Source organism: Thunnus thynnus, chromosome 11 (assembly GCF_963924715.1).
Source record: "Thunnus thynnus chromosome 11, fThuThy2.1, whole genome shotgun sequence".
Taxonomy (NCBI): domain Eukaryota; kingdom Metazoa; phylum Chordata; class Actinopteri; order Scombriformes; family Scombridae; genus Thunnus; species Thunnus thynnus.
Genome location: NC_089527.1, coordinates 898143 through 923712, shown reverse-complemented (window position 1 = coordinate 923712; position 25570 = coordinate 898143). Strand labels below are relative to the sequence as shown.

Sequence of the window (25570 nt, the reverse complement as noted above, 5' to 3'; positions counted from 1 at the left end):
CCAGTCTTGTATCATCAGATCTTTTTTAAAAGAATTAATTGCCCCTTCTGATTTTTGTCTAATTATTTTGTAAGTTGTCACATCTTTATTTGTCCTTGTACAGCTCTGAACGACCACAAACGCTGGCAGATGGTCACTTGTGTCATTTATGATTAGTCCACTTATTACTTTCCTATCAATTACATTAGTAAATATATCATCAATTAATATTGCTGTTTCTACAGTAAAATACTGCAGGAACAAGTTGTGGTTTTCAAGCAGTTTCTTCTTGTTTTCCATCATTGTAGTCGTGATGGTGGCTGTGTGTGTTTCATCAGAGCTCAGGAGTTTAAAAAGTGTGTGTGAGTGTGTGATGTTGGGTAAGGCCTGCTGCCGGCTCACTGCATCGCTGAAGTCTGATATATGGATCTACACAGGTCACTGAATCGTGATGGATCGGCGTTTATACAATCCGATTTTTGTTGTGAATGCACTTTTAGACCGATTGTCTACCAGCTGAGGGAGAGAGAGCTGCTTTCAGTGGATCTTCATCTCTCTGATATTAAAACATGTCTTCAGATGGCGTCTCAGGGTCGCTCAGGTTGTTGGCAAACTTGCAGTGTTTTCTAACTGCAGATATTAATCCTCAGGACTCCACCAGTAGCCTACTTGTGTCCAGAAAAGAGCTTGTAAAGTCTGACTTCCTGTCTGTACTGTACATTGATGCACCTGATGTGTGTTGGCCTTTAGACTTCAGATCTGTGGACCCCTTTAAAAAGCAGCAGAAGACCCACCTCTTTACACCTGCCTTTGAGCAGTGTTCTTTCTCTCTATTTTATATATGATCTTTATATTGTGTCTCTTTTTGGTCTTTCTTTGTTTTACTTCACCCTGACTGCAGCAATTCTATTGAAATGAATAGATTGAGTTTGTTGTGAGGTCACAGTATCACAGTGACAACAGCTGCTGTTTTGTAACAGAAGGTCAAGTCAGATTTTAAAAAAAGAATTACAAGAAGAATAAAATGTCTGCTTCTGTAAATGTGTTCCAGTAATGTGACAGTTTGACATTAAACCCTGAAGAGTTTTGGTTTAGAAGAGACGAGGATCAGGATGAAATAGTATCAAATAAATAAAGTGGCTGCTTGTTGTGAGGTTGATAAAGTGTTCAGCAGCAGCTTTCATGTCTTCTGGACTTTAAATGTGTGTAAAATTCACATGAAGGCAGCCGTTGGGACACCTTGTGGCATTTTGAAATGTGGCGACACTCGTATAAAGTTCCTCATTTAACAAACCTCACCTGTGAGAAGCTGCTGACCGCTTTAACTTGTGAAAGACGTTTCACCTTCCTGTTCATGTGACAAAGTGTCTCTGAGCAAGTTGCTCTCACGTGTCAAGCCAGCATCGGTGTGTGTGTGTGTGAGTGTGTGTGTGTGAGTGTGTGTGTGTGTGTGTGTGAGTGTTTGTGTGTGTGTGTGTGAGTGTGTGTGTGTGTGTGTGTGAGTGTTTGTGTGTGTGTGTGAGTGTGTGTGTGTGTGAGTGTGTGTGTGTGTGTGAGTGTGTGAGAGTGTGTGTGTGTGTGAGTGTGTGAGTGAGTGTGTGAGTGTGTGTGAGTGTGTGTGTGTGAGTGTGTGAGAGTGTGTGTGTGTGAGTGTGTGAGTGAGTGTGTGAGTGTGTGTGTGTGAGTGTGTGAGAGTGTGTGTGACTGTGTATGAGTGTGAGTGAGTGAGTGTGTGAGTGAGTGTGTGAGTGTGTGTGAGTGTGTGTGTGTGTGTGTGTGTGTGTGTGTGTGTGTGAGTGTGTGTGTGTGTGTGTGTGTGTGTGTGAGTGTGTATGTGTGTGTGTGAGTGTGTGTGTGTGTGTGTGTGAGTGTGTGAGAGTGTGTGTGTGTGAGTGTGTGTGTGAGAGTGTGTGTGTGTGAGAGTGTGTGTGTGTGTGTGTGAGTGTGTGTGAGTGTGTACGTGTGAGTGTGCGTGTGTGAGTGTGTGTACGTGTGAGTGTGTGTATGAGTGTGTATGTGAATGTGTGTGTGAGTGTGTGTGTGTGTGTGAGTGTGAGATATGTGGACTCAGTTTGTGAGTGTGTGTGTATGAGTGTGTGTGTGAGTGTGTGAGTGTGTATGAGTGTGTGTGTGAGTGTGTATGAGTGTGAGTGAGTGAGTGTGTGTGTGTGAGTGTGTGTACGTGTGAGTGTGTGTGTGTGTATGAGTGTGTATGAGTGTGAGTGTGAGTGTGTGTGTGAGATACGTGGACTCAGTATTTGACTAGAATCTGTTGCATCTCATCACTCTGTCAGTGAATCATATATGGTGGAATAAGGTGTGCAGATATAACACCAGCTGATATTTTGACTTTGATATTTAAATACATACTATGTAGGATCTTCCTCTGCCTGTATTTTCTTATTTTCTGATTATTTTGCTGTTCAGGACACTTCTGGGTGCTCCCTCTCCCTCTCCCTCTCTCTCTCTCTCTCTCTCTCTCTCTGAGTGCATGCTGGGAGTGAGCGTGGTGAGTGCGGTGGTGAGTTTGCGTTGTGAGTGACTGAGTTTTTCTATCTTTTTATGTGTATTTTCTTGTGTATGTAAAGTCACTGTGAATCGTGTTGTTTTGTGAGTCTTTCACTGTGTGTGGGTGGGGTTTGGGTGGGGTTTGGGTGGTGTAGGTGGCGTCAGCTGCCAGCTTTGCTGGTCAGCATGACAGCAGGTGGAGGCTCCGGCTTGGAGAAGCTAACTCGCCGGCACGTCATTAAGTTGGCTCCGGCGGTTAGATGCAGTGTGGAGGAGTGTAGTCTGGCTGTTGGGGAGGTTGTTGGGTATGGCAGCATTAAATCTGCCTCCCGGATGAACAACTCTGTGGTTGTATTTCTGGACAGCGTGGACAAAGTAAACCGTGTGGTTGAGAGCGGCGTGGTTATTCAGGACACCTTCACTCCGGTGTTTTCGTTGGTGAACCCCGCTAAAAAAGTCATCATTTCAAATGTTCCACCTTTCATTAGAAATGAAGTGCTGGTGAAAGAGTTGTCCAGGCACGGGCAACTCGTTTCGCCCATAAAACTGATTCCTCTGGGCTGTAAATCCCCTCATTTAAAACATGTCATGTCTTTCCGCAGACAAGTTTTCATGATTCTTAACAGAAATGAGGAAGACTTACACCTGACTTTCAAGTTCAAGGTAGATGACTTTGATTACACTTTACACGTAACAACTGATAATATGAAGTGCTTTGGTTGTGGTTTGGAGGGGCACCTCGTTCGCTCATGCCCAGAGAGGGGAGGGGCGGCCGGTCCGGCACTTGGCGCGGAGCCGCCGGGGCCGCCGGTGCAGCCGGGTCCGGCTCCTGCTGCGGAGCCGCCTGGGTCGCCGGTCCGTGCTGCGTCGAGCGGGGCAGCGTCTCAAGATGAAAACATACAAGCTGACGGGGGGTCACCTGATTCACAAACCGATTTGGAAGCTGAGACAGGTGTCAAACAGGTGAATGACAGCAGGAATCAGGAGGAGGAAACTGTCAGGAAGGAAATGAGCAGGATGGGACAGACTGCTGCCAGGGTGGCAGAGTCTGTGCTAGAGGAGGAGGAGGAAGAGTGCATGGATGAGGATGTGGTGAAATCATCAGTGAAACGGAAGAACACAGAAACCAAACAAGTTGAAGGCAGAATAAAAAAGGTGTCAAAGTCAGTGACAGAGTGTCCATCCTCTCAACCAGAGGAAAGGTTCCACTCTGACTGTAAAATGAGACCTCTGAGAACTTAGAGAGTGGATATTCTTTCATTAGAGTACAAAAGTTCTTACAGGACACAAAGGGGCTGAGACAAGTCAAGGTGGACAACTATTTTCCAGACTTGCAACTTTTTCTGGACTCAGTAAAAGTTTACATGAAAAACACAGAAGAGTTTGGGCAGCCTGTTTTCTCTGATCAAGAGATCTACAGACTGAAAAAAATAGTTCTGAGGGTGAAAACTCAAATACGCACTGATGAATAATATGTTTGTAAGTTTTCTATTTTGTGTGCTTTTATCCCACGTTTGGCCCATTTTGCACATGTGCACTTTAAATATTGGCACTTTAAATCTGAATGGAGCGAGGGATATCACCAAGAGAGCCTCTCTGTTTAGTCTGATTGGTATGAAACATTTGAATGTTACTTTTGTTCAGGAAACTCACAGTACTGAAGAAATTGCTGCTGAATGGAGGAGAGAGTGGGCAGGGGAGGTTTTTCTCAGTCATAAGAGCAGCATGAGTGGTGGGGTTGGAATTTTATTTAACCAAAATTTTAATCCCATTAACATTGATGTTGAGGAAGTTGTGGTGGGAAGAATTTTAAAAGTAAGAGCTGATTTTGGAAAAGTTAAAATGGTATTTATCAACCTTTACGCACCAACTGTAGGGTCTGAAAGACTGGACTTTTATGACGTTTTAAGTGATGTAATTAAAAAATGTCATTCTGATGAGTTTCTGTTCCTTGGAGGGGATTTTAACTGTACGGAAAACCCAAAAATGGACAGGAACCATCCAGAGCCACACGTGGCTTCTAAAAATTGCATTTTAAAGTTAAGTGAAGCTCATGAGCTGAGTGACGTGTGGAGAGTTTTTCATAAAAGCCACCGTCAGTACACCTGGGTCCACACTAAGGACAACCTTTTGTCCATAGCCAGGCTCGATAGGTTTTATTGCTTTAAACATCACTTAAATGTTTTTAGAAGTTCTTTTATAAGTCCAGTTGGTTTTTCCGACCACTCTTTGGTTCAGTGTTCTGTTTTTATCAAACAAATACAATCTGGCAGTGCTTATTGGCATTTTAACACATCACTTTTATCAGATGGAAATTTTAAAGATGTTTTTAATTTCTTTTGGAAAAATTTTAGTGAAACAAAATCCCTCTACAGCTCCTTGCAACAATGGTGGGATATTGGGAAAAGTCAGATCCAGAAACTATGTCTTCAGTACACTTTCAATGTCTCCAAAAACATAGCCAGGTCTATAAGAGCTCTGGAGAGAGAAGTGGTGGAGTTGCAGGCTTTTGCAGACTCCACAGGAGAAAGAGGACACATTGAGAACCTCAAGACTAAAAGGTCTGTCTTGGCTGACTTGCTGGGTACCTCTGCAAGGGGCGCTGTGGTGCGCAGTAGGTTTCAAAATGTGGCTTTGATGGACGCTCCCTCTCACTTTTTCTTTGGGTTGGAGCGGAAAAATGGGCAGAGGAGGCAGATGATGTCACTACGCTCACATACTGGGCAGCTGCTGCAGGAGTCGGCTGACATTCGCAGGTTTGCAGCGAGTTTTTATGGTGACTTGTTCAGGTCGGAGTACACCGAGAATCCGGAGGTGTCTCATTTCTTCTATGCAGATCTGCCAAAGGTCTCGGAGGACGCCAACGCAGAGCTGGGGAATGAGATATCTTCTGAAGAACTGTATGCTGCACTGCAGGGTTTGCGGGGTGGAACATCCCCGGGCATTGATGGTCTGCCTGCCGACTTCTATAAGACTTTCTGGTTGGTGCTTGGTGGGGACCTCCTGATGGTCCTCAATGACAGTGTGAAGAAGGGCCGGTTGCCTCAAAGTTGCAGAAGAGCAGTCCTGACTCTCCTCCCTAAAAAAGGAGAGTTACAGGATATTAAAAACTGGCGTCCTGTTTCTCTCCTCTGCACCGACTATAAGCTTCTGTCCAAGGTTCTGGCCAACAGGATGAGGAAGGTGATGGAGCAGGTCATTCATGTGGATCAGACCTACTGTGTACCTGGCAGGTTGGTAACAGACAACATAGCATTAATTAGAGATGTTGTGGACCTCTCCAGTTCTTTGGGGTTAGATCTTGGGCTGATATCCATAGATCAACAAAAGGCTTTTGACCGGGTTGAACATATGTACCTGTGGCAAACACTCAGAGCTTTTGGTTTCAATCCAGGTCTGATAGCCCAGATCCAGGCTTTGTATGGAGACATTGAAAGTGTACTTAAAATAAATGGTGGTTTAAGTGCTCCTTTTAAGGTGGGGAGGGGGGTTAGACAAGGTTGCCCCCTCTCAGGCATGTTGTACTCATTGGCCTTAGAGCCTTTTTTACACAAACTAAGAACACGACTCTCTGGTTTTAATCTCCCTGGTTCCAACTCTGTTGTTAAGCTTTCTGCCTATGCTGATGATGTCATAGTGCTGGTCCAAAAACAGAGTGACATTGATTCTTTAGTTGACAGTGTGGAAAACTTTGGTCTGATCTCTTCTTCAAAAGTTAATTGGGAAAAAAGTGAAGCTCTGATGGTAGGTGATGGTTTAAAGCAGCTCAGCTTACCTGGGAGGCTCACCTGGAAAAAAGGAGGCATCAAATACCTCGGGGTATACCTCGGAGATCCCACCACTGTCTCTAAGAACTGGGAAAATGTTTTAGAGAAAGCTGAAGGCAAACTGAAAAAATGGAAGTGGATTTTACCAAAGTTATCTTTTAGAGGTCGTGTTCTGGTTATTAATAATTTGATTGCTTCTATGTTGTGGCACCGTTTGTACTCTGTTGATCCTCCAGCTAACCTTCTGTCAAACATCCAGAGGGTGATCGTGGACTTTTTCTGGGATCATCTCCACTGGATCCCACAGAGTGTCCTGTTCTTAGCTAAAGACAACGGAGGACAAGGACTGATTCACCTGGCCAGTAGGGGTGCTGTTTTCCGCCTCCAGCACATTCAGAGACTGCTGACCGGCCCTGCTGATCTGGTGTGGAGGCCTGTGGCTCGGGCGATCCTGGGCCAAGGTGGAGGTCAAGGACTGACTGAGAATTTGTTTTTAATGGATCTACAGAACCGCAGACTGAGTGGGCTTTCTGATTTTTATCAGGGGCTGGGGTGTGGGGCATGTTTAAGAAGCACAGGCCACTGAGTGAAAGCTCATTGTACTGGATTTTAAAGGAACCTGTCGTCTATGGACTACGTTTTAAAACACTCTGTGGACTGGGAACCTCAATGATGGAGAGGTTTGTCTCCTCCGGAGTCGTCACACTGGGTCAGCTGGTGAGACTGTGTGGACCTAAGCTAGAGATGTTTTCTGCTCTGGCTTCTCAGCTAGGAGTATTTTCAGAGAGACTACTAGCCAACCAGCTCAGAGTGTGGAGAGACCAGCTCTCACAGACTGAACAGAACCTCCTGGTCTCATACTGCCAGGGCTCTGTTTTACCCACCGACTCTGATCCTTTTCCAGCAATCACACTGACTCCTGATTTTAAAGACTGTTCTGGTGTTTTGTTGAACTGTGCTGTACCTGGAGGTGCAAACTTGAATGTTTTAACTGGAAAAATGATGTACCAGCTGTTGGTAAAGATGGTGAACAAAGCCAAGTTGGGGGGGCGTGCTGACACACCATGGAGGTCTCACCTGGGTCTGAGTGCTGAGGTGAGGCCTCAATGGAGAGCACTTTATAAAACCCCGTTAACCAGGAAGGTGGGAGACTTACAGTGGAGGGTTTTACATGGCGTCCTGCCTGTAAATGCTTTTATTTCTGTTTTAAATCCAAGTGTTTCTGAGTGTTGTCCTTTCTGTCCTCAGAGAGAAACTGTTTTTCACTGTTTTTTGGAATGTGTGAGGTTAACTCCTCTGTTTTTGTTCTTGGAGAGGCTCTTTGGTGAGTTTGGGGAATTTTTCTCCAAACAGGTTTTCATCCTGGGTTATAAATACTCGAGGAGGACTCGTGACAAGTGCCAGTTGTTCAACTTTCTGTTGGGCCAAGCTAAGATGGCCATTTATATCAGCAGAAAGAACAAGATGAATGGTTCTTTTGCTTTTGATGTTATCACCGTACTGATCAGAATGATAACCAGCAGACTGAAAATTGATCACAACTATTACAGGTTGATGAATGATCTGGACTGTTTTGTTTCTGTGTGGTGTTATAAAAATGTTCTGTGCTCCATTGATGAGGAGGAGCTCTGCTTTGGACACATGCTGGGCTGAATCTGTTGTTGTTTTTTAATGCTTGTTGATCTGACGACTAGATAAATAAAGGTGTTTTAAAAATTCAAAAATTCTCTCTCTCTCTCTCTCTCTCTCTCTCTCTCTGGTGCCGTTGAGCCGGGGAGGAGGTGCCGACTTTGAATGTTGTGTTTACACAACTGACTAATCCTGCGTAGTATGCCTTTAAGTAGAGCACTTGAGTAAATGTACTTAGTTACTGTGTGAGAAACAGAGCTCTACATGAAGACCAGCAGAAGAAGAAGAGGCGGCACGATGCAGAGCGGTCACTAGAGTTTATTTGAGGGGAAACAGCATCACGTTTTCTTCTGTACAATATTCAACAATCACCTCCAACAGAAGCCCTCAAACTGCCCACAGACAGTGAACGCACCACGCTGCCCAGGAGAATAATCAGGGGTTTAATTGGAATAAATCAAACAGGAATTTATTGGTTTTCATGTGAAATATCAAACAGTAGAGTCGTCCTGCAGCAGCAAACAAACATCACATCCAGCTGTAATCCTACATTTCCTACACTAAGTGTAAGTTAGTGTAGGATTATATAAATATTATCTGCCATTGTTACATATTTGGGGTCATTTATATTAATATTTGGAGTGATTTATATTAATATTTAGGGTGATGTATATTAATATTTGGGGTGATGTATTAACCTATTGTAACTTATTTTCTCTTATTTCTAATTAACGTACAATTTAAAAAGAAATAATAATTCAATATCCACCTCTACTTAAAAAGGAAAGAAAAAGAAGAAAAAGTCAGATGTTGACAGAAGTTGTGAACCCTGCTGTACATTTTTTAATATTTTAATAATAAACAGTTAATATATTTATCTATCACATGATATCAGTATGATATTAAAGTGAAAGTGTGTCCTGTCCAGAGTCTCTGACATTACAGAATAATGGTAATAATGATAATGTTGATGACCTGCTTTATTTTTGTGTACAGTCCTGTTGAATAATAGAAGCTGTGATGAAACAGCTCAGCCGTAGGCTTGTAGAGGACAGTCACTGCAAATGTACGCAGGTCAACAGGTGGCAGAAATGCTGCTACTTTGAGCCCAGCAGAGGGCAGTGTTGACTGTGGAATGGTTCAGTGTCAATAGTCTAATACAGTGTGGAGGAGGATGCATCATGTTTATTGATATTAGATTATAATGTCTCACAGGTTATTACCATGTTGGTGCTTGTTATATATGTATATAATGCTACCAGCTTAGATCATTATTTTATACTTTTTATTCTCTCCACTTCAGTTGAAAGTGTGTGCTGACTGTGTGGCAGTGATAAATAAAGTGTTCAGAGCTTCAGTGGCGTCCTCTTGTGTTTCTAACTGGACATGTTGCAGTGGGACAGCATGTCTAACCACTATGAAGTGATGGTGGTGAACTCATTAAGCCACTTCAACAATAGAAGACATCATCAATAATACTGATTTAAGTCAAGCAGATCAGTTTATTCAACCCTGAAATATCACTTTACTGTCAGAATATTGTTCAAGTATTTTACTGATGTTAGATAATGTAAAGTATATTCACTAAACCTAAATATACATCATATATAAAACACCAAATATAATAATAATAATAGTAATAATAGTAGAGTATTATTACTTTTCCTTTCTCTTTAAATGAGTTACTTGTATAGCACATTTAAAAGAACTGACAAAAGTGCAGAACAAGCTTAAAATAGCAAAAATAAATAAATATAAAAGTAAATAACAAATAGAAATGAAAGAGCACACAATGTACACACTGTACAATAGACATAATAATAATAATTATAATTAAAGAATTCTGGCTCAATAGAAGATGAAGTCAAAGTGTCAAGCTCAACCTGAATTGAAAGGCAGTGAGAAGAGGAGGGTCTTCAGCAATGACTTTAAGGTTTCTAGGGTCTGAGCAGTCCTCACATGAATAGGTAAGCTGTTCCAGAGATTAGGAGCAGCCACCACAAAGGCTCAGTCACCTCTGTTCTTGTGCCTGAATCTCAGAACATCCAAGAACATCTGGTTGGTTGACCTCAGTGCTCTAACTGGAGTATGATGATACAGGAGTTCTGCTAGATAAGGTGGTGCCAGCCCATTTAAAACCTTAAAAGCCAGCAATAAAATTATAAAATCAATCCTAAAATGGACAGAAGGCCAGAGGAGAGAGGCCAATACTGGTGTTATTTGATCATGTTTTTTTTACCAGTTAGAAGACAAGCAGCTGAATCTTGTAGTAACTGCAGACAATGAAGAGTCCAATGAAGAGGCAATAAAAAGAACATGCTCTGGTTTTAGAGTTGACCACAGTACAGAAACTGCCCTGGTCAGAGTTCAGAGATAACCATGAAGTTTCTGTTCTGGTACTTCTTGACCTCAGTGCAGCTTTCGATAAGGTTGATCATGTTATTCTTCTTCAGCGCCTTGAACGCTGTTTATGTCTTAGAGGCACTGTTCTTAACTGGTTTTCTTCTTACCTTACTGGTAGATCTTTTTCTGTTTCTGTTGGTAACTTTGAATCAGATGAAGTCAGAATTCCATATGGAGTCCCTCAAGGATCAATTCTTGGTCCTCTACTGTTTAATTTGTATATGCTCCCACTTGGGTCCATCATTCAACAATACAACATATCATATCACTCCTATGCTGACGACACACTGTTATACATCTGTTTCTGCCAACCACCTTAACCCAGTGAATGATCTCATCCAGTGCGTTACTGATGTCAAACATTGGATGGCTAAAAATTACTGACAGCTAAATGAAAACAAAACAGAGATTCTTTTAGCAGGTCTGAAGGCTTTGAGGCACCAGATTCACTCTTTGTTAACTCCCCTGTCGGTAAAACCCTGTGAGCATGTCAAAAACTTGGATGTGAATTTAGATTAATTTAGATGCTCTCAACTTTTAGAAGCACATATCTAATAGTAATAATAGTAGAGTATTATTACTTTTCCTTTCTTTTTAAATGAGTTACCAAGTTTGTTAAATGAATAATCGATCCTTTTAAATTGTATATGTGTTTGTTTTTTAATTAATGAATTAATTTTATTGTATTTGTCCCATGTTTGATTTCAACTGCTGGCGTGGTCGTCTACTTTATTCCTGTTTCCTCTCTCATCACGTGTTACTCTGTCCATATACCTCTGTGAGGGGTCAATGTCAAGTCAAATCAAACTTTATTTGTATAGCACATTTAAAAGAACTGACAAAAGTGCAGAACAAGCTTAAAATAGCAAAAATAAATAAATATAAAAGTAAATAACAAATAGAAATGAAAGAGCACACAATGTACACACTGTACAATAGACATAATAATAATAATTATAATTAAAGAATTCTGGCTCAATAGAAGATGAAGTCAAAGTGTCAAGCTCAACCTGAATTGAAAGGCAGTGAGAAGAGGAGGGTCTTCAGCAATGACTTTAAGGTTTCTAGGGTCTGAGCAGTCCTCACATGAATAGGTAGGCTGTTCCAGAGATTAGGAGCAGCCACCACAAAGGCTCAGTCACCTCTGTTCTTGTGCCTGAATCTCAGAACATCCAAGAACATCTGGTTGGTTGACCTCAGTGCTCTAACTGGAGTATGATGATACAGGAGTTCTGCTAGATAAGGTGGTACCAGCCCATTTAAAACCTTAAAAGCCAGCAATAAAATTATAAAATCAATCCTAAAATGGACAGAAGGCCAGAGGAGAGAGGCCAATACTGGTGTTATTTGATCATGTTTTTTTTTACCAGTTAGAAGACAAGCAGCTGAATCTTGTAGTAACTGCAGACAATGAAGAGTCCAATGAAGAGGCAATAAAAAGAACATGCTCTGGTTTTAGAGTTGACCACAGTACAGAAACTGCCCTGGTCAGAGTTCAGAGATAACCATGAAGTTTCTGTTCTGGTACTTCTTGAGTTCTTGAGTAAAGGTCTCCTCACTATACCGAGAATAAACTCTAAATCAGCTCATGGGGCCTTCAGTCATTATGATCTTACTCTCTGGAATTCTCTACCACATGAACTCAGGTCTGCTACAACCGTGTCTTCTTTTAAAAGCAGACTAAAAACATCTTTTTTCACAAGCTTTAGTTAGGTTTAAAGTGTGTGGTTAACGGGCAAAACCTTCATTTTAGAATCAGTATTATTATTGTTATTCCTTTTTAATAATAATGATACCTTCTTATCCTACTCTCTTTATTATAATTCCTTCTAACCCTCTAATTATATTTGTTGTCTTGTATGTTGATGTTTAACATCTCCTTATTTTTATTGTTTTTATGTTGCATGTTTTATATATGTATTGTTAATGTAAAGTTAAACGGTTTTGACATGTATGATCTTTACCTTTATTTTTGTTTTTAAGCACATTGAGTTTATGACTGTGGTATTAAATGTGAAAGACAGCAGCTAGTAGCAGTTCATGTCTTCATATCACACAGACCCTGAACACAAAGGTCAAGAGAAGTGAGTGTGTGTGTATATGTGTGTGTGTGAGTGTGTGAGTGTGTGTGTGTGTGTGTGTGTGTGTGAGTGTGTGTGTGTGTGTGTGTGTGTGTGTGTGTGTGTGAGTGTGTGTGTGTGTGTGAGTGTGTGTGCGTGAGTGTGTGTGTGTGTGTGTGAGTGTGTGTGCGTGAGTGTGTGTGTGTGTGTGTGAGTGTGAGTATGTGTGAGTGTGTGTGTGTGAGTGTGAGTATGTGTGAGTGTGTGTATGGACGGCAGTCTGTAACGCACGTTGTCTGGTTTCTGACCGACAAAGCAACTTACTTCCTGACTCACGATGGCACAAACACAGCAGTAGTCCCGAGCGGGACAAACACAAAACAGTCTAGCGTGGTGAACACAACTAAACAGGCAGCAAACTTAAAATACTCCTAAGAGTAAAGCAGGAAAAATGGACTCGGCGGTCCATCAACAGCACAACAAACAATAGCAAAAGCTAAGAGCTAAATGCTAAACAACAGCAACTGATGCTGATAAGAACACACAACTAACACTGCCTCTGCCCAGACTTATGACTCTTACTTGGGTCGCTTCAGAAAGCGAGCAGGGTGTGTGTGTAGTCCGTTTTTATGTCCGGCTGTGTCCTGGGCTTGGATGCAGACGGTGGCCGTTCTCGCACGGTCGGCGAAAAGCACGGCAACTGGCTCTCAGCGGCGTGGTGGAGAGAACAGCAGAGTCGACTCGGTGAAGAAGCATTACTTCCTTCTCGAGGGAATTTGAGGACGCTGGTTGCAGCAGCGGTCTCTCTCGGATCCGGGAATGTGTTCGGGTGAAGTCTTGTCTCGTACGGCGAGTAGTCCCTGTGGGTTAGAAGTAACCTGGTGGTCACACAGTCCACGTGCTCCAGAGACAGGTGGAAGGCTAGAACAGTCCGTATTTCCTGAGAACAACAAAGGGTTGAAACAGTCCATACAGTTCACAAAGTTCAGAGGCTTGTCTGGGCAGCTACTGAGGCAAAGTCTGAGGCAAAGTCTGGCTAGTGACAGAGCAAAGTCTGAGGCAAAGTCTGGCTAGTGACAGAGGCAGAGTCCAAGCAGTGTTCTAACAGACCTATGTACATTCAAGAATTACCCAACACATTCCTTTTGCTGCTCTTTGGTTATCACCACTAAACACAACACAAAGGTAATGAAAGAAAAGAAAAGGAAAAAGGAAAGGTGGCTAAATGAATAGGCTTACTCCTGAAGGAGGCTGGAGTTAGCCAGTGGACTGGCGCAGACTGGCATGCTGGATGGAAGGAGGGAGTCCAGTCTGGCCTGTGTGTGTTGAATGTACCTGTACAGGATGTGTGAATCCTAGTTGGAACTGGATTTGAAGTGCAATGCCAAGACTATATGTCAGATGTGTTTGTGAAGGTTGCATAGCAGTAGTAGTAGCAGATCTAAGAACTTAGTCTAACTTACATACTCACCTATGTTACACCTGACCTCAAACCTGACATAATATCTAAGGCATGCAAAGGTTATGGGGAAACAAACTGCAAGCTGATGGGAGCCATGGTAACGGAGGGAGTGGTAGTAAGCGTTAGTGTATGCTGGGTTGTGGGTATGTTGTATCAAATTGTTGCAGAAAAAGGTACCAGAGCAAAAAACTCTCTTTTGAAAATAAAAAGGGAGTCAGAGGTCCAAGCAGCAAAGTGTTCTTTAATGCCGGCAAAAAAGGGGAGCAATCAGCACTTTTACAACCAACCAAATGGCTCCAAAGGTTTTTTCTTTGGGGCATTGTTTTTATTCCCTTGGGTCGGCATAGGTCACACCTTATCATCCACCCTCCCTAGTTTTTGACCAATTATTATGTTACTTTTATCTCCGTCACTCGTTGTTGGTCAAAACTCTTCAAAACAGGTTTTGAGCTGTTTGAGGATATGTACTGGCATATTCAATTCTACCTGATTATATCCAATTTTTATATAAGTATTGGGAATCATTTTACACCATTATTGCCAAGTTGTCTTCTGGCCTTTTATTTTTTATAAGTTATTCTAGTCATTTTACAGCCTTATTTCTTGATCTCCTCCAGAGAGTATTTTTTTAAAAGGTGAAGACTTTAGCAGACCCAAGCAAAGTGACATGTAATACAAACACACTCAAATTTCTCCAGTGTTTGATTATGATTCTTCTACCGTGCCTCTATACGTACCTTGTGATTAACTATGGTTCATGAGATTACAACTACACCAATACAAATTGTATCACACTAGCCCTTATCGCTTATAAACTTATAAAATCAATCTGCATAGCTTAATATTGTCTTTAAACACACCAATGACTTTTAATGAAAATACACCACAGGTACAGTACACTACGCTCCACTGGAGGGGACACTACCACAATGGCTCCACCCCCCTTCGATGTGGAGGTTGCTCCATGCATCTAGGGAGTGGAAATGGTTGAAAAAGCTCAGTCAGGGGGGAGGTCTGGTCATCACCCCTGTGGTTTTGTTTCCCACCCCGCCGACGAGGTGGTCGGCGCCTGGGAGGTCCTGTTCTGCCATCCATTTTGGCGCGAGGCATCTTGTTGCCTTTCAGCACTAGGTTGGCATTTCCTGAGGTGTGGATCCACAGGACTCCGGCGTCATCTCCTTGCCCTCTAGCAGGGCGCGTGAGGTGAGGTGACTCACCCTGGTAGCGTTCAACTTCCTGGAGATAGTTGTCGATGTCTGAATCTTGACTATCAGAGTCAAAGCATTCGACGTCGCTTGTGAGGGACTCGAGCTGTCGAGTGCGCAAGTGTTGGCGTCGATGTGGCGGCGGACTGTCTGCAACATCAGAGACTCCAGAGTCGCTCAGGTCACCAAGACGATGAGGACGACTTCTTCCTCCTTCTGGTGGGGATGGAGTTCTGCTGAGACAGGGGTGTGAGCTCTGCGATGTGGTCAGCTCACTGGTCAAAGGGGGCCTGGAGGCATTCACGCCGCTCTCATCTGTGGAGTGATCCTCCCCCCTTCGATCTGAACATGAAGGGGTGTGGCTGAGGACTGAGAGGGGTGCACCATCGGAGTGAGGGGCACCTGCATCCATCGGGTGGGCTGATGGAGGCACTTGGCAGTCATCTGGACTGTTGAGGTCGGGGACTGCATCACCAGGGGTCGCTAGGCTACTAGCTTGCATCTCCTGGTGGACTGGGGTCATCTGCTCCTTTACCTGTAGGGCTTCTTGGGGCAGGCTTCGGCTGGTGGCGCCGGGAGAAGGGACCTCTTCGAGGTCAGATACATCACTTGGTTCCTGGGTGGCCATGTCGACAGCGGTGCTCGTCTGTCCGGTCTGGCCTTCTTCGTGTCTGTCCTCTGGTCTCGTCTGAAGAGACTGGATCTGCGCGTGCAGGGTTCTGTTTGCGTCCTGTAGCCAGATTATCTCAACACCTGAATGTAGGCGGTCTTGACGCAGCCTGCGGTTCTCCTCTAGTACAGCCTGGTAGCTGTGTTGCAGCTGGCTCTGTTGTGCTTGGCTCTCTGCGGCTAGCAGCTGGGTTCTGCGCTGATGGAGGAGAAACATCTGGCCAAACAGGTCCGGGATGCTCCGCCTGGGCTTCTCGGCCGGGTTGTAGGTGTACTCAACTAATCCCTGTAACAAATAATCACAGTCGCTAACACTATAGCAGTTGAGATTCTCTCGCTCCTTTCTGGAGAAGCGGAGGAGGGCAGTGACGACATCCTGCATGTCTTGGTCATCTGGCCTCTGGGGAGCTACGGCTCCGGCCACGTGGGGTACCTGGTGACTCATTTTACTTGTAGTAAATGCACAGTACATGGTGGCTCTAACAATTGTTGTGGTAAGACTGCTAATGCTGCACAAATGCACAGGTGAGAGGCAGACCTGTGACTTACACGGTTGATTACTCAAAACTGCAACCTATCTTGTCCTCATAGGACCCTAATGGTGACTCTAGCACCTAGGTGAGTAACAACCAGTTAGTGTTTATGCTAATTACTCTACTACCTATCCTATGAAGGTGTTAGTGAGGTGGCTTCGGCACCTCTGGTGAGTGAAAGCTGGTTACTGTGTTGGGGGGGGGGGTAAACAACTAGCATGCAAAATGCTAACAACTCTCTGCTAACACAACCACTAGTGCACACAATACACAACCACACTGTATATGCTTGGCGGAGCACAAGACACGTCAAAATTTCGAAAATTGAAATTTTGGGGGAAAATTATTAATAATTCAAAAATGTATAATTATTGATTATTGTGCATAAATATTGCAAAAAGGACTGATATCTCAGGAGCCTCACACGGGGGCACCATTAATGTTGGGACGGGCAGTAGTGCGTTTGGTTATTAGCAATAATTCATAATTATCATAGATAATTATGAATTATGAAAACAAGATATTGTTAACCTTAATCAACAATTCGGGCACCAACTGTTGGATCTGTGAGGGACACAGTTGATTATTTGCAATAATTATCAATTATCAAGGAGAATTAACTAATTATGACAATAGAATTATTAATATGGATTAACAAATATGGGGCACCACCCGGAAACTGGGACCAATAACCAAACAAGGTAGTCTCATAAATGGGAGTTCACCTAGAATGTTAATATCTGAGAGATATCACTATTCAAGGGTGAACAGAGAAGGGTGAATTCGAGCTCTGACTCCTTCAATCAGCCACTTTTCACAATGTTATACACAATAATGACAGAAGAACTTCTCTTTAAAGGTAACAGTGTTTACACATAACAGTGTTTATTAAACGTAGCAAAATTAACAAAGTTAACAAATGCTTCATTCAATAAACAACTATCCTAAAATCTAATCCTACCAAACGAACACAAACAGCTATGTACAGGGTTGGACACATGCAGGGGAATGCATGTGTGTGTGTGTATGTGTGAGAGCGTGTGTGTGTGTGACAAGATGGCGACGGGGCCTGACGTGATGACGTCGTCGGTCTGTGATGCGGACGGGACTATGGGAGGAAGTCACGTCGCGCGAGAACCGGATGGCAGAAATGTGGCGGTGTCTTGGTTAGACAGAAGCAAGACGGCGCCGCCTGATGGACGGCGTCTCGCACTCACCCACTTCTGTGAAAAACACACGTGTCTGATGGCGGATAAGGAAAGACAAAGCGAAGCTTTGTCCGACGTTATCTGACCATCAGATGTGCAAAAGATGTGTGTGTGCGCGCGCGTGTATGTGTTAGTCAGAAGAGAGAGGGAAGGAAAGAAAGCGATCGTGAGAGGAAGAGAAGCGGTTCCTTTGACCACAGACAGTGTGTGTACGGACGGCAGTCTGTAATGCATGTTGTCTGGTTTCTGACCGACAAAGCAACTTATTTCCTGACTCACGATGGCACAAACACAACAGTAGTCCCGAGCGGGACAAACACAAAACAGTCTAGCGTGGTGAACACAACTAAACAGGCAGCAAACTTAAAATACTCCTAAGAGTAAAGCAGGAAAAATGGACTTGGCGGTCCGTCAACAGCACAACAAACAATAGCAAAAGCTAAGAGCTAAATGCTAAACAACAGCAACTGATGCTGATAAGAACACACTACTAACACTGCCTCTGCCCAGACTTATGCCTCTTACTTGGGTCGCTTCAGAAAGCGAGCAGGGTGTGTGTGTAATCCGTTGTTATGTACGGCAGCTGGCTCTCAGGGGCGTGGCGGAGAGAACAGCAGAGTCGACTCGGTGAAGAAGCGTTACTTCCTTCTCGAGGGAATTTGAGGACGCTGGTTGCAGCAGCGGTCTCTCTCGGATCCGGGAATGTGTTGGGGTGAACACGGGCGAAGTCTCGTCTCGTCCGGCGAGGGGAGTCTTCGATGAGGGGAAAACACCTGCTTGAGGTACCCTCTTTAGTCAGCTGACGCACAGAGGAACAGGAGTTACCCCTAGCTCAGTGACATGGGAAAGGCGTGTGCTTCAGGGCACGTTCAGTTTTTAAAAGGGTGGTGATGTCATGGCTGCGTCATCAGGACGCTCCGCTGTGCAGGAGCGTCTCCGCCAATGAGACTGTAAGTTAACTGCTCCCTGCTGAGGTGTGAAAATCGCAAAGCATCCTTGGAAATGGAGTTTGCAATGGACTCCCATTGTCTGTAAGCATTTTTGGCGCTATTCCTTTGTCTCGGGGGAAACAAAGGAACAAGCACCTGGTGGTCAGGCCTCACAGGTTACATGTAGGCCTTCTCTGTGTGACCTCATGGTTTGAGGCCCAACAACAGTTTATTCTGCACTATGCAGAAGACGCCTCATGAATTAATCCAAAAGTAATGTAATAATCTTTCAATGAATCTTGTATTTGGGTGCCGACTAGTTCTCTGATCATTTCGACATGGAGCCGGGAATCGAACCTCCGACCCTCTGATTAGTGGACGACCCGCTCTACCTCCTGAACCACAGCCGCCCCAGTATGTAGAAGTATATCTCGAGGCCATTGGCTGTAATCATATAAGCTGATACATTGACCAATCACAGATCATTTCTCTGTTCTCTGGAACTATAATAGATCAGGTTTGCTCTTTGTTCGTTGAGACAAGCTGATGCAAATCTTTGTGTGTTCTGTCTCCTTATTGTACAATAATAATTTATAATCTTCAACCCAGCAGTGTTTTGGATATTATTTCATATGTGTGTTTAATGTTTCCAGACGATTTCCACGACAATATACATACATACATATATGTGAGCTCACTGTAAAGTCACTAAACCTGCCAGATGTTAGATATTAAGTCCCTGTAGGAATATTATATCAGGAATAATATAATATTAGGAATATTATAGGAATATTTCAGCATGCAGGGTTTGAACCATACAGTGAGTGAAGTAGTTGCTTTATATTGATTGTTGTTGATGACCTGCTTTATTTTTGTGTACAGTCCTGTTGAATAATAGAAGCTGTGATGAAACAGCTCAGCCGTAGGCTTGTAGAGGACAGTCACTGCAAATGTACGCAGGTCAACAGGTGGCAGAAATGCTGCTACTTTGAGCCCAGCAGAGGGCAGTGTTGACTGTGGAATGGTTCAGTGTCAATAGTCTCATACAGTGTGGAGGAGGATGCATCATGTTTATTGATATTAGATTATAATGTCTCACAGGTTATTACCATGTTGGTGCTTGTTATATATGTATATAATGCTACCAGCTTAGATCATTATTTTATACTTTTTATTCTCTCCACTTCAGTTGAAAGTGTGTGCTGACTGTGTGGCAGTGATAAATAAAGTGTTCAGAGCTTCAGTGGCGTCCTCTTGTGTTTCTAACTGGACATGTTGCAGTGGGACAGCATGTCTAACCACTATGAAGTGATGGTGGTGAACTCATTAAGCCACTTCAACAATAGAAGACATCATCAATAATACTGATTTAAGTCAAGCAGATCAGTTTATTCAACCCTGAAATATCACTTTACTGTCAGAATATTGTTCAAGTATTTTACTGATGTTAGATAATGTAAAGTATATTCACTAAACCTAAATATACATCATATATAAAACACTAAATGTAATAATAATAATAGTAATAATAGTAGAGTATTATTACTTTTCCTTTCTTTTTAGAGTTGCAAAGTTTGTTAAATGAATAATCGATCCTTTTAAATTGTATATGTGTCTGTTTTTTAATTAATGAATTGATTTTATTGTATTTGTTTCAACTACTGGTGTGTCCGTCTACTTTATTCCTCTTTCTTTAGATGATGCTGCAGAACAACAAACAATAAACTGTGAGGATTTCTTTTACAGGACGTACAATCTGACAGGTGTTGAGTCGATTCATATCTCTGATTGGCTCTTCCTTCATGTGATCAGTAATGTGATCGGTCGGCTGCTTGATAGATGAGTCTTATTGATCACACTCAGAACAGTTTCACCTTCAGAGTGTTTGTTTGATCAATATGAGCTCTGACACTCTCACATGGCTGCATGTTAAAAACTGTTTCTATCAGACGTTTGTTTTACTTTAATTATTGATGCTGAACATGACTGATTACATCTGCAGCAGGAAGATGTTTGTATCCCTGAAAGTAAAACACAGCGACCAATGTGCCATCAAGCAACTTGTGACTTTACTCAGAGAGAAAATTATATTCATTAATATTAATTAATAAGTAATAAAATAATTAATGAATAAGAGACAAAATAGCGTAAAAGAGTATGTAAAGAGTGACAGGAACATCCAGCTCTGGTCAAACTTCTTTCAACAGATTATTAATTAAAGGGGAGGTATTATGCTTTTCCTTATTTTCAGACATATATATATATAATGTCACAATGTCGGATATTCATCTTAAAAGTGGCCGACATGTCAAATAATGAGGTAAATGTATGTAGCAGAAAGCAGCAGCTTCAGACTGCTCTGAACGCTAAGTTTCCGACGGTTTTTTCTACTTTCAGCCCGAGCTGATGTCAGTTTGTGACGGATTTCTTTATATGGACATCTGCTACGTGCACCTGCTACCTGCAGGATGCTCAGCTGTCTGCTGCTCTGCTGCTGCTTTAGTCTGTTGCGTCTCTCCTCCGCTCTGGTTCATTGAAATCTGCAGCTGGACACTGAGCCCGCCTACCTGTCCGACATTGGTCAGTGATGTCACAGTCACCTGTCCAATCAGAGGGCTCAAACAGCCACCTGACAAGGGTCAAAGTTTGATTTTTGTTCAATAATTTTAATCTCAAAAGGAGGAATAAAATTAAATAAAATGTTTGAAAAGAAAACAGAAAAACATAATGACTGATAATGTTAAAATATTAAAAATACAACAGAATAGAAAATAATAACTGTCAGTCATCATCAGTTTTCAGAATCACAAACACATAAAATACTACATAAAATTATTGATAATATAAATAAGCAGAGTATGTAATGAAACTGGAAAACCCCAAATTCTGCTTCTTCTTTTATGTTAAACTGTGTACATGAGGCTCACGCATGGCTTCACAATCAATAAATTGATAAATGATATTAAATGATATTAAAGAATTAAATGAATAAATGACATCCACACGTACAAACAATAATCTGATGAACAGACTGTGAATATTTATGTTTGTTTGTGTAAAAACAGTTTTATGTTTGTTTTCTGCGTTCTGTCCTGCAGAGAGAAGCCACGCCAACGACCTTGTACATGATCCCGCCCTCTTACCTGTCGTCTCTGTGGAGGATCACTTCCTGTTGGACGCAGGCTCCTATGACGAGGTGGGTGTGGCCTAAAGAGAGATAAAGTTCACCACAAAGGTTTCAGACTCACAGTGAATGTTTCCTGTTCTCCAGAACTCCTTGGCAGCCTTGCAGCTGCAGAGTCTGATCACAGTTATGTCTTGTTTATCTGCAGCCCTGCTGCAACACCTGCAACACCCGCAACACCTGCAACACCTGCAACACCTGCAACACCCGCAACACCCGCAACACCCACAACACCCGCAACACCCGCAACACCCGCGACACCCGCGACACCTGCAACACCTGCAACACCTGCAACACGTGCGACACCCGCAACACCTGCAACACCTGCAACACCTGCTATTGCCGCTTCTTTTATGCCATCTGCTACTGCTGCCATGTAGGCCACGCCTGCCCGCAGACGCATCTGACGGAGTAAATGTGTCTTTGTCTTTGTGGGATAAATGAGTAAATTAATGTTACTTTAACATGTTTTGTGTCAGTGATTCAATCACTTTATCAAATGAGGACGACATGTTGAAATGCTGAACAGGACGTCCTGTGATCTGAGACACAAACCAGCAGCAGTCAGCTCTGTTATACATCACAATCATCTTTAAAAAACCTGCTAATCAACACAAAGAAAAACAGAACAGTTGATAGAAAGACAGCAGCTCATCCAGTCAGCTGGACTGAATCTCCAGGTGCATTCTGGGAGTGATTGACAGCTCAGATTACATGTTTAGAAAAGATCAGGATTCCACATTTAACTGCACTTCAACTCCAGCTGAGAACAACTATTACTGATGAAATGATAATATTACAACCTGTAGATTAAATTAGATCATTAATATCATTGATTCAAGAGGAGTGGAACAACCTTCATGGGGATCAGTAAAGAGATGGAAAGAGATGCTGTAATAAGATTGATGCTTTATTAAAGGGAAAACACAAACTGTAAATGTCTCGTTAAAACAAAGAAAATACATTTTTATAGGTTTATTTATTTATAATTGCTTCAGCAGAGAAAGCCTTTCAGATTTCTGTATAATAAAAATAAAGTCACTTTCCTGGTGACGTCTTACTTTAATAAACTTTTGACATGTGGTCTGTTTGTCTTTATGCTAAGCTAAGCTAACTGTTTCCCCCTGCTTCCACTCTTCTGCTAAGCTAAGATAGCTGTTTTCCCCTACTTGCAGTCTAATGCTAAGCTAAGCTAGCTGAACTTCATTTTGAGCAAGTGAAACTCTCTCAGTTGGCGGTGATGGTCCGGTCTATCCAGGCGCGCAGTGCTGTGACGCGGGCGTACACACCAGGCGACATGGTATCGCAGCCTTTCCTTCCAAAGGACACGACACCAACCAGAGTCCAGGCACCAGCCTTCTGACAGACCAGAGGACCTCCAGAGTCGCCCTGAAAACAAACACAAACACAAAATAAGCACACAAACAAACAAATAACATGCGTAGCTGATAGGTACATGTTAGCATGTCTATCTTCCAACATGTTGCTAATATGCTTGTTGGTGGTTAGTGTGCAGCACCCACGTAGCAGCTGGAGGTTCCGTTGGCTCCGGCACAGATCATATTGGAGGTGATAGTGCTGCTGAAGAATCGACGGCACTTCTTATTGGTCAGCAGGGGGAGGGCTGCCTGCTGCAGCCGGGTGGCCGTTTTACCTGCAACACATCAACACATCACACTGATGTCTATACTGCCCCCAGTGGTCAAAGCATGCCATGTTTCCTGTGTTAACGCTCCCTTAGTGGTCTGAGAAGCTGTACAGGTGAGATTTAACCAGGTATAAGGCACTGACAACGAACAGATTTCAGGTTTCACAAAGGTGACCAACGTCACTTCAGCTACCTTAGTTCTGTTTAAAGTAGTGAGACACTAATAATAATAATAATAATAATAATAATGATGATGATAATAATAATAAAGTCACCTTTGCTGCTGGTCTGGCCCCAGCCGGTGGTCATGCACGTTGTGCCTGCAGGGACGTTGTCTCTGGTCTCGGCCACGCACACGGGGGAAACACGCCTGTTTATCTGGGCGGGGCTGGCCAGCTTGATGAGCTGGATGTCGTTGTTAAAGTGGGTGGGGCTGTTGTAGTCGGGATGTGTGAACACCTGACAGGAAATTACATCATTAGCTGGTGAACGTGCAGGAGCTCACGAGACATGATGAAGTCCTGCTGCTTGTTGCTCACCTTGCCGACCCCGATCACCTGGACGTCCTCGGTGGAGGAGCGGAGGTTGTGTGCTCCGAGAACCACACGGGTCGACCACCTGGAGGAAAAGATGTGAGTGAAATCAGCCAATAAAAAATCACCTGAGAAACACCTGAGTAACAGGAGGCGGAGCCTAATGTCAGCTGCTGGCTGAAGCTCATATTCAGAAGAGGAACACTGATCATACAGCAGGTTTAACTGAGCAGCAGATTGAGTTCAGCTGTCAAACTGTCTTTATTTAAACATTTATAAAGTTTAAAGTTGCATTTAAACATTGGTTGACAGGACAGGTGAGGGTTAAAGGTTAAAGGTTAAAGATTGTTGGTGTTTACCTGACGGAACAGTGAGCAGCGGTTACCACCCAGTTCTGGTTGATGAGGGAGCCTCCGCAGAAGTGGAAGCCACTGCACGTCTGAAACAATCACATGTTCATGAATACAACTCATCTGTGTGTGTGTGTGTGTGTGTGTGTGTGTGTGTGTGTGTGTGTGTGTGTATGTGTGTGTGTGTACCTGCAGGGACACCTGCCAGGGCCAGGAGTGAGGCTTCGCCTCCTCGCCGTTCACGATATCAGAGTAACCGCTGATGTCGGGGGGGATGGCGGAACCTGGTGAAATCATCATAATGACATCATCATAATGACATCATCATAATGACATCATCATAATGACATCATTAACAACAACATGAGTCAGGAAGTTTGTTCCTGATCTTTGGGAACAGACGACACAAAACACCTCGAGTCACATTTTCAATAAGAAACGACTGTTAATAAGATCAATACTTTTAAAGTGATCAGCCAATAAACACGGATCGATCTCAGACTGTGTCCAGTTATCTTCAGTCACTTATAAAAATCATTTTATCTTCATAAAGTCTTACGGCCTCACCACCCTGCACACGTGGGATCTCTTGTGATGTGGGAAGCTGAGCAGGATGGGGCCTGGTTAGTACTTGGATAGGAGACCTCCTGGGAATACCAGGAGCTGTGAGCTGTCTCTCTCCTCTCTCCTCCTGTTGCTTTCTGCAGGTATTTCTGCTTCCAGAGCTGCTCAACACCCACTGCTACAATTATTATTATTAGTCTTATTATGATTATTACCATTATTATTACTATACATCTCTATGTGGAACTTGCATTGTTCTCTCTCTCCTCTCAACCGGTCGGTAGATGATGGCCGCCCACCCAGAGCCGCTAAATATGAAATCTATAAATAAATATAATAGTTGTAAATTAAAAACAAGCAGCTCAGTCTACCCAGCATGCTTCACTCCCTCAGCTGTCTTACCGTAGGCGTCGCCGGCGAAGGCGAAGCAGGAGAGGATCCACAGGAAGACCATGGCTCAAACATGAAAGCTCCGTCTGAGAGACAAACCTTTATACAGACGAGGAGTGACAGGATTGGACAGGAGGGACGTGTGTGTGTGTGTGTGTGTGTGTGTGTTTGTGTGTGTGTGTGTGTGTGTGTGTGTGTGTGTGTGTGTGTGTGTGTGTGTGTTTGTGTGTGTGTGTGTGTGTGTGTGTGTGTGTGTGTGTGTGTGTGTTTCTATGGTGCAACCACTGTTCTGTGTAATTAACTGAGAAGATGTGCAGGAGGATCTTGTGAAACATATTTATGTAAAAGTCTCTGATGTCTGTTGTGAAAACTTCCACAGTTAAATGTGTGACAGTAGTTTTGTGTCATTGAAGTTTTCACCAAACTGCAGCCGTCTGTGGTTTGCAAATGTATAAGTGAGTCACTGAGAAGGACTTGTAGTGATATGTGGCTGATCAAGTTTGTAATTATTGGGTTTTATCAGTTATTGTGACAGTATTATTGATGTTA

At 43.1% G+C, this 25570-nt stretch overlaps 1 protein-coding gene across 1 annotated transcript; it reads right to left on the bottom strand.

Annotated features, from left to right (window-relative positions):
• Nucleotides 1–22433: 22433 nt before the first annotated feature.
• LOC137192218 (chymotrypsin A-like) lies at nucleotides 22434–25187 on the bottom strand. Its single transcript, XM_067602748.1, has 7 exons — nucleotides 25034–25187; nucleotides 24257–24351; nucleotides 24077–24156; nucleotides 23724–23802; nucleotides 23460–23643; nucleotides 23060–23190; nucleotides 22434–22925 (listed from the first exon to the last, which is right to left on the bottom strand). The coding sequence occupies exons 1-7, from the start codon at nucleotides 25083–25085 to the stop codon at nucleotides 22764–22766; spliced, it is 783 nt and encodes a 260-aa protein (XP_067458849.1). The 5' UTR covers nucleotides 25086–25187; the 3' UTR covers nucleotides 22434–22763.
• Between the last annotated feature and the right edge of the window lie 383 nt (nucleotides 25188–25570).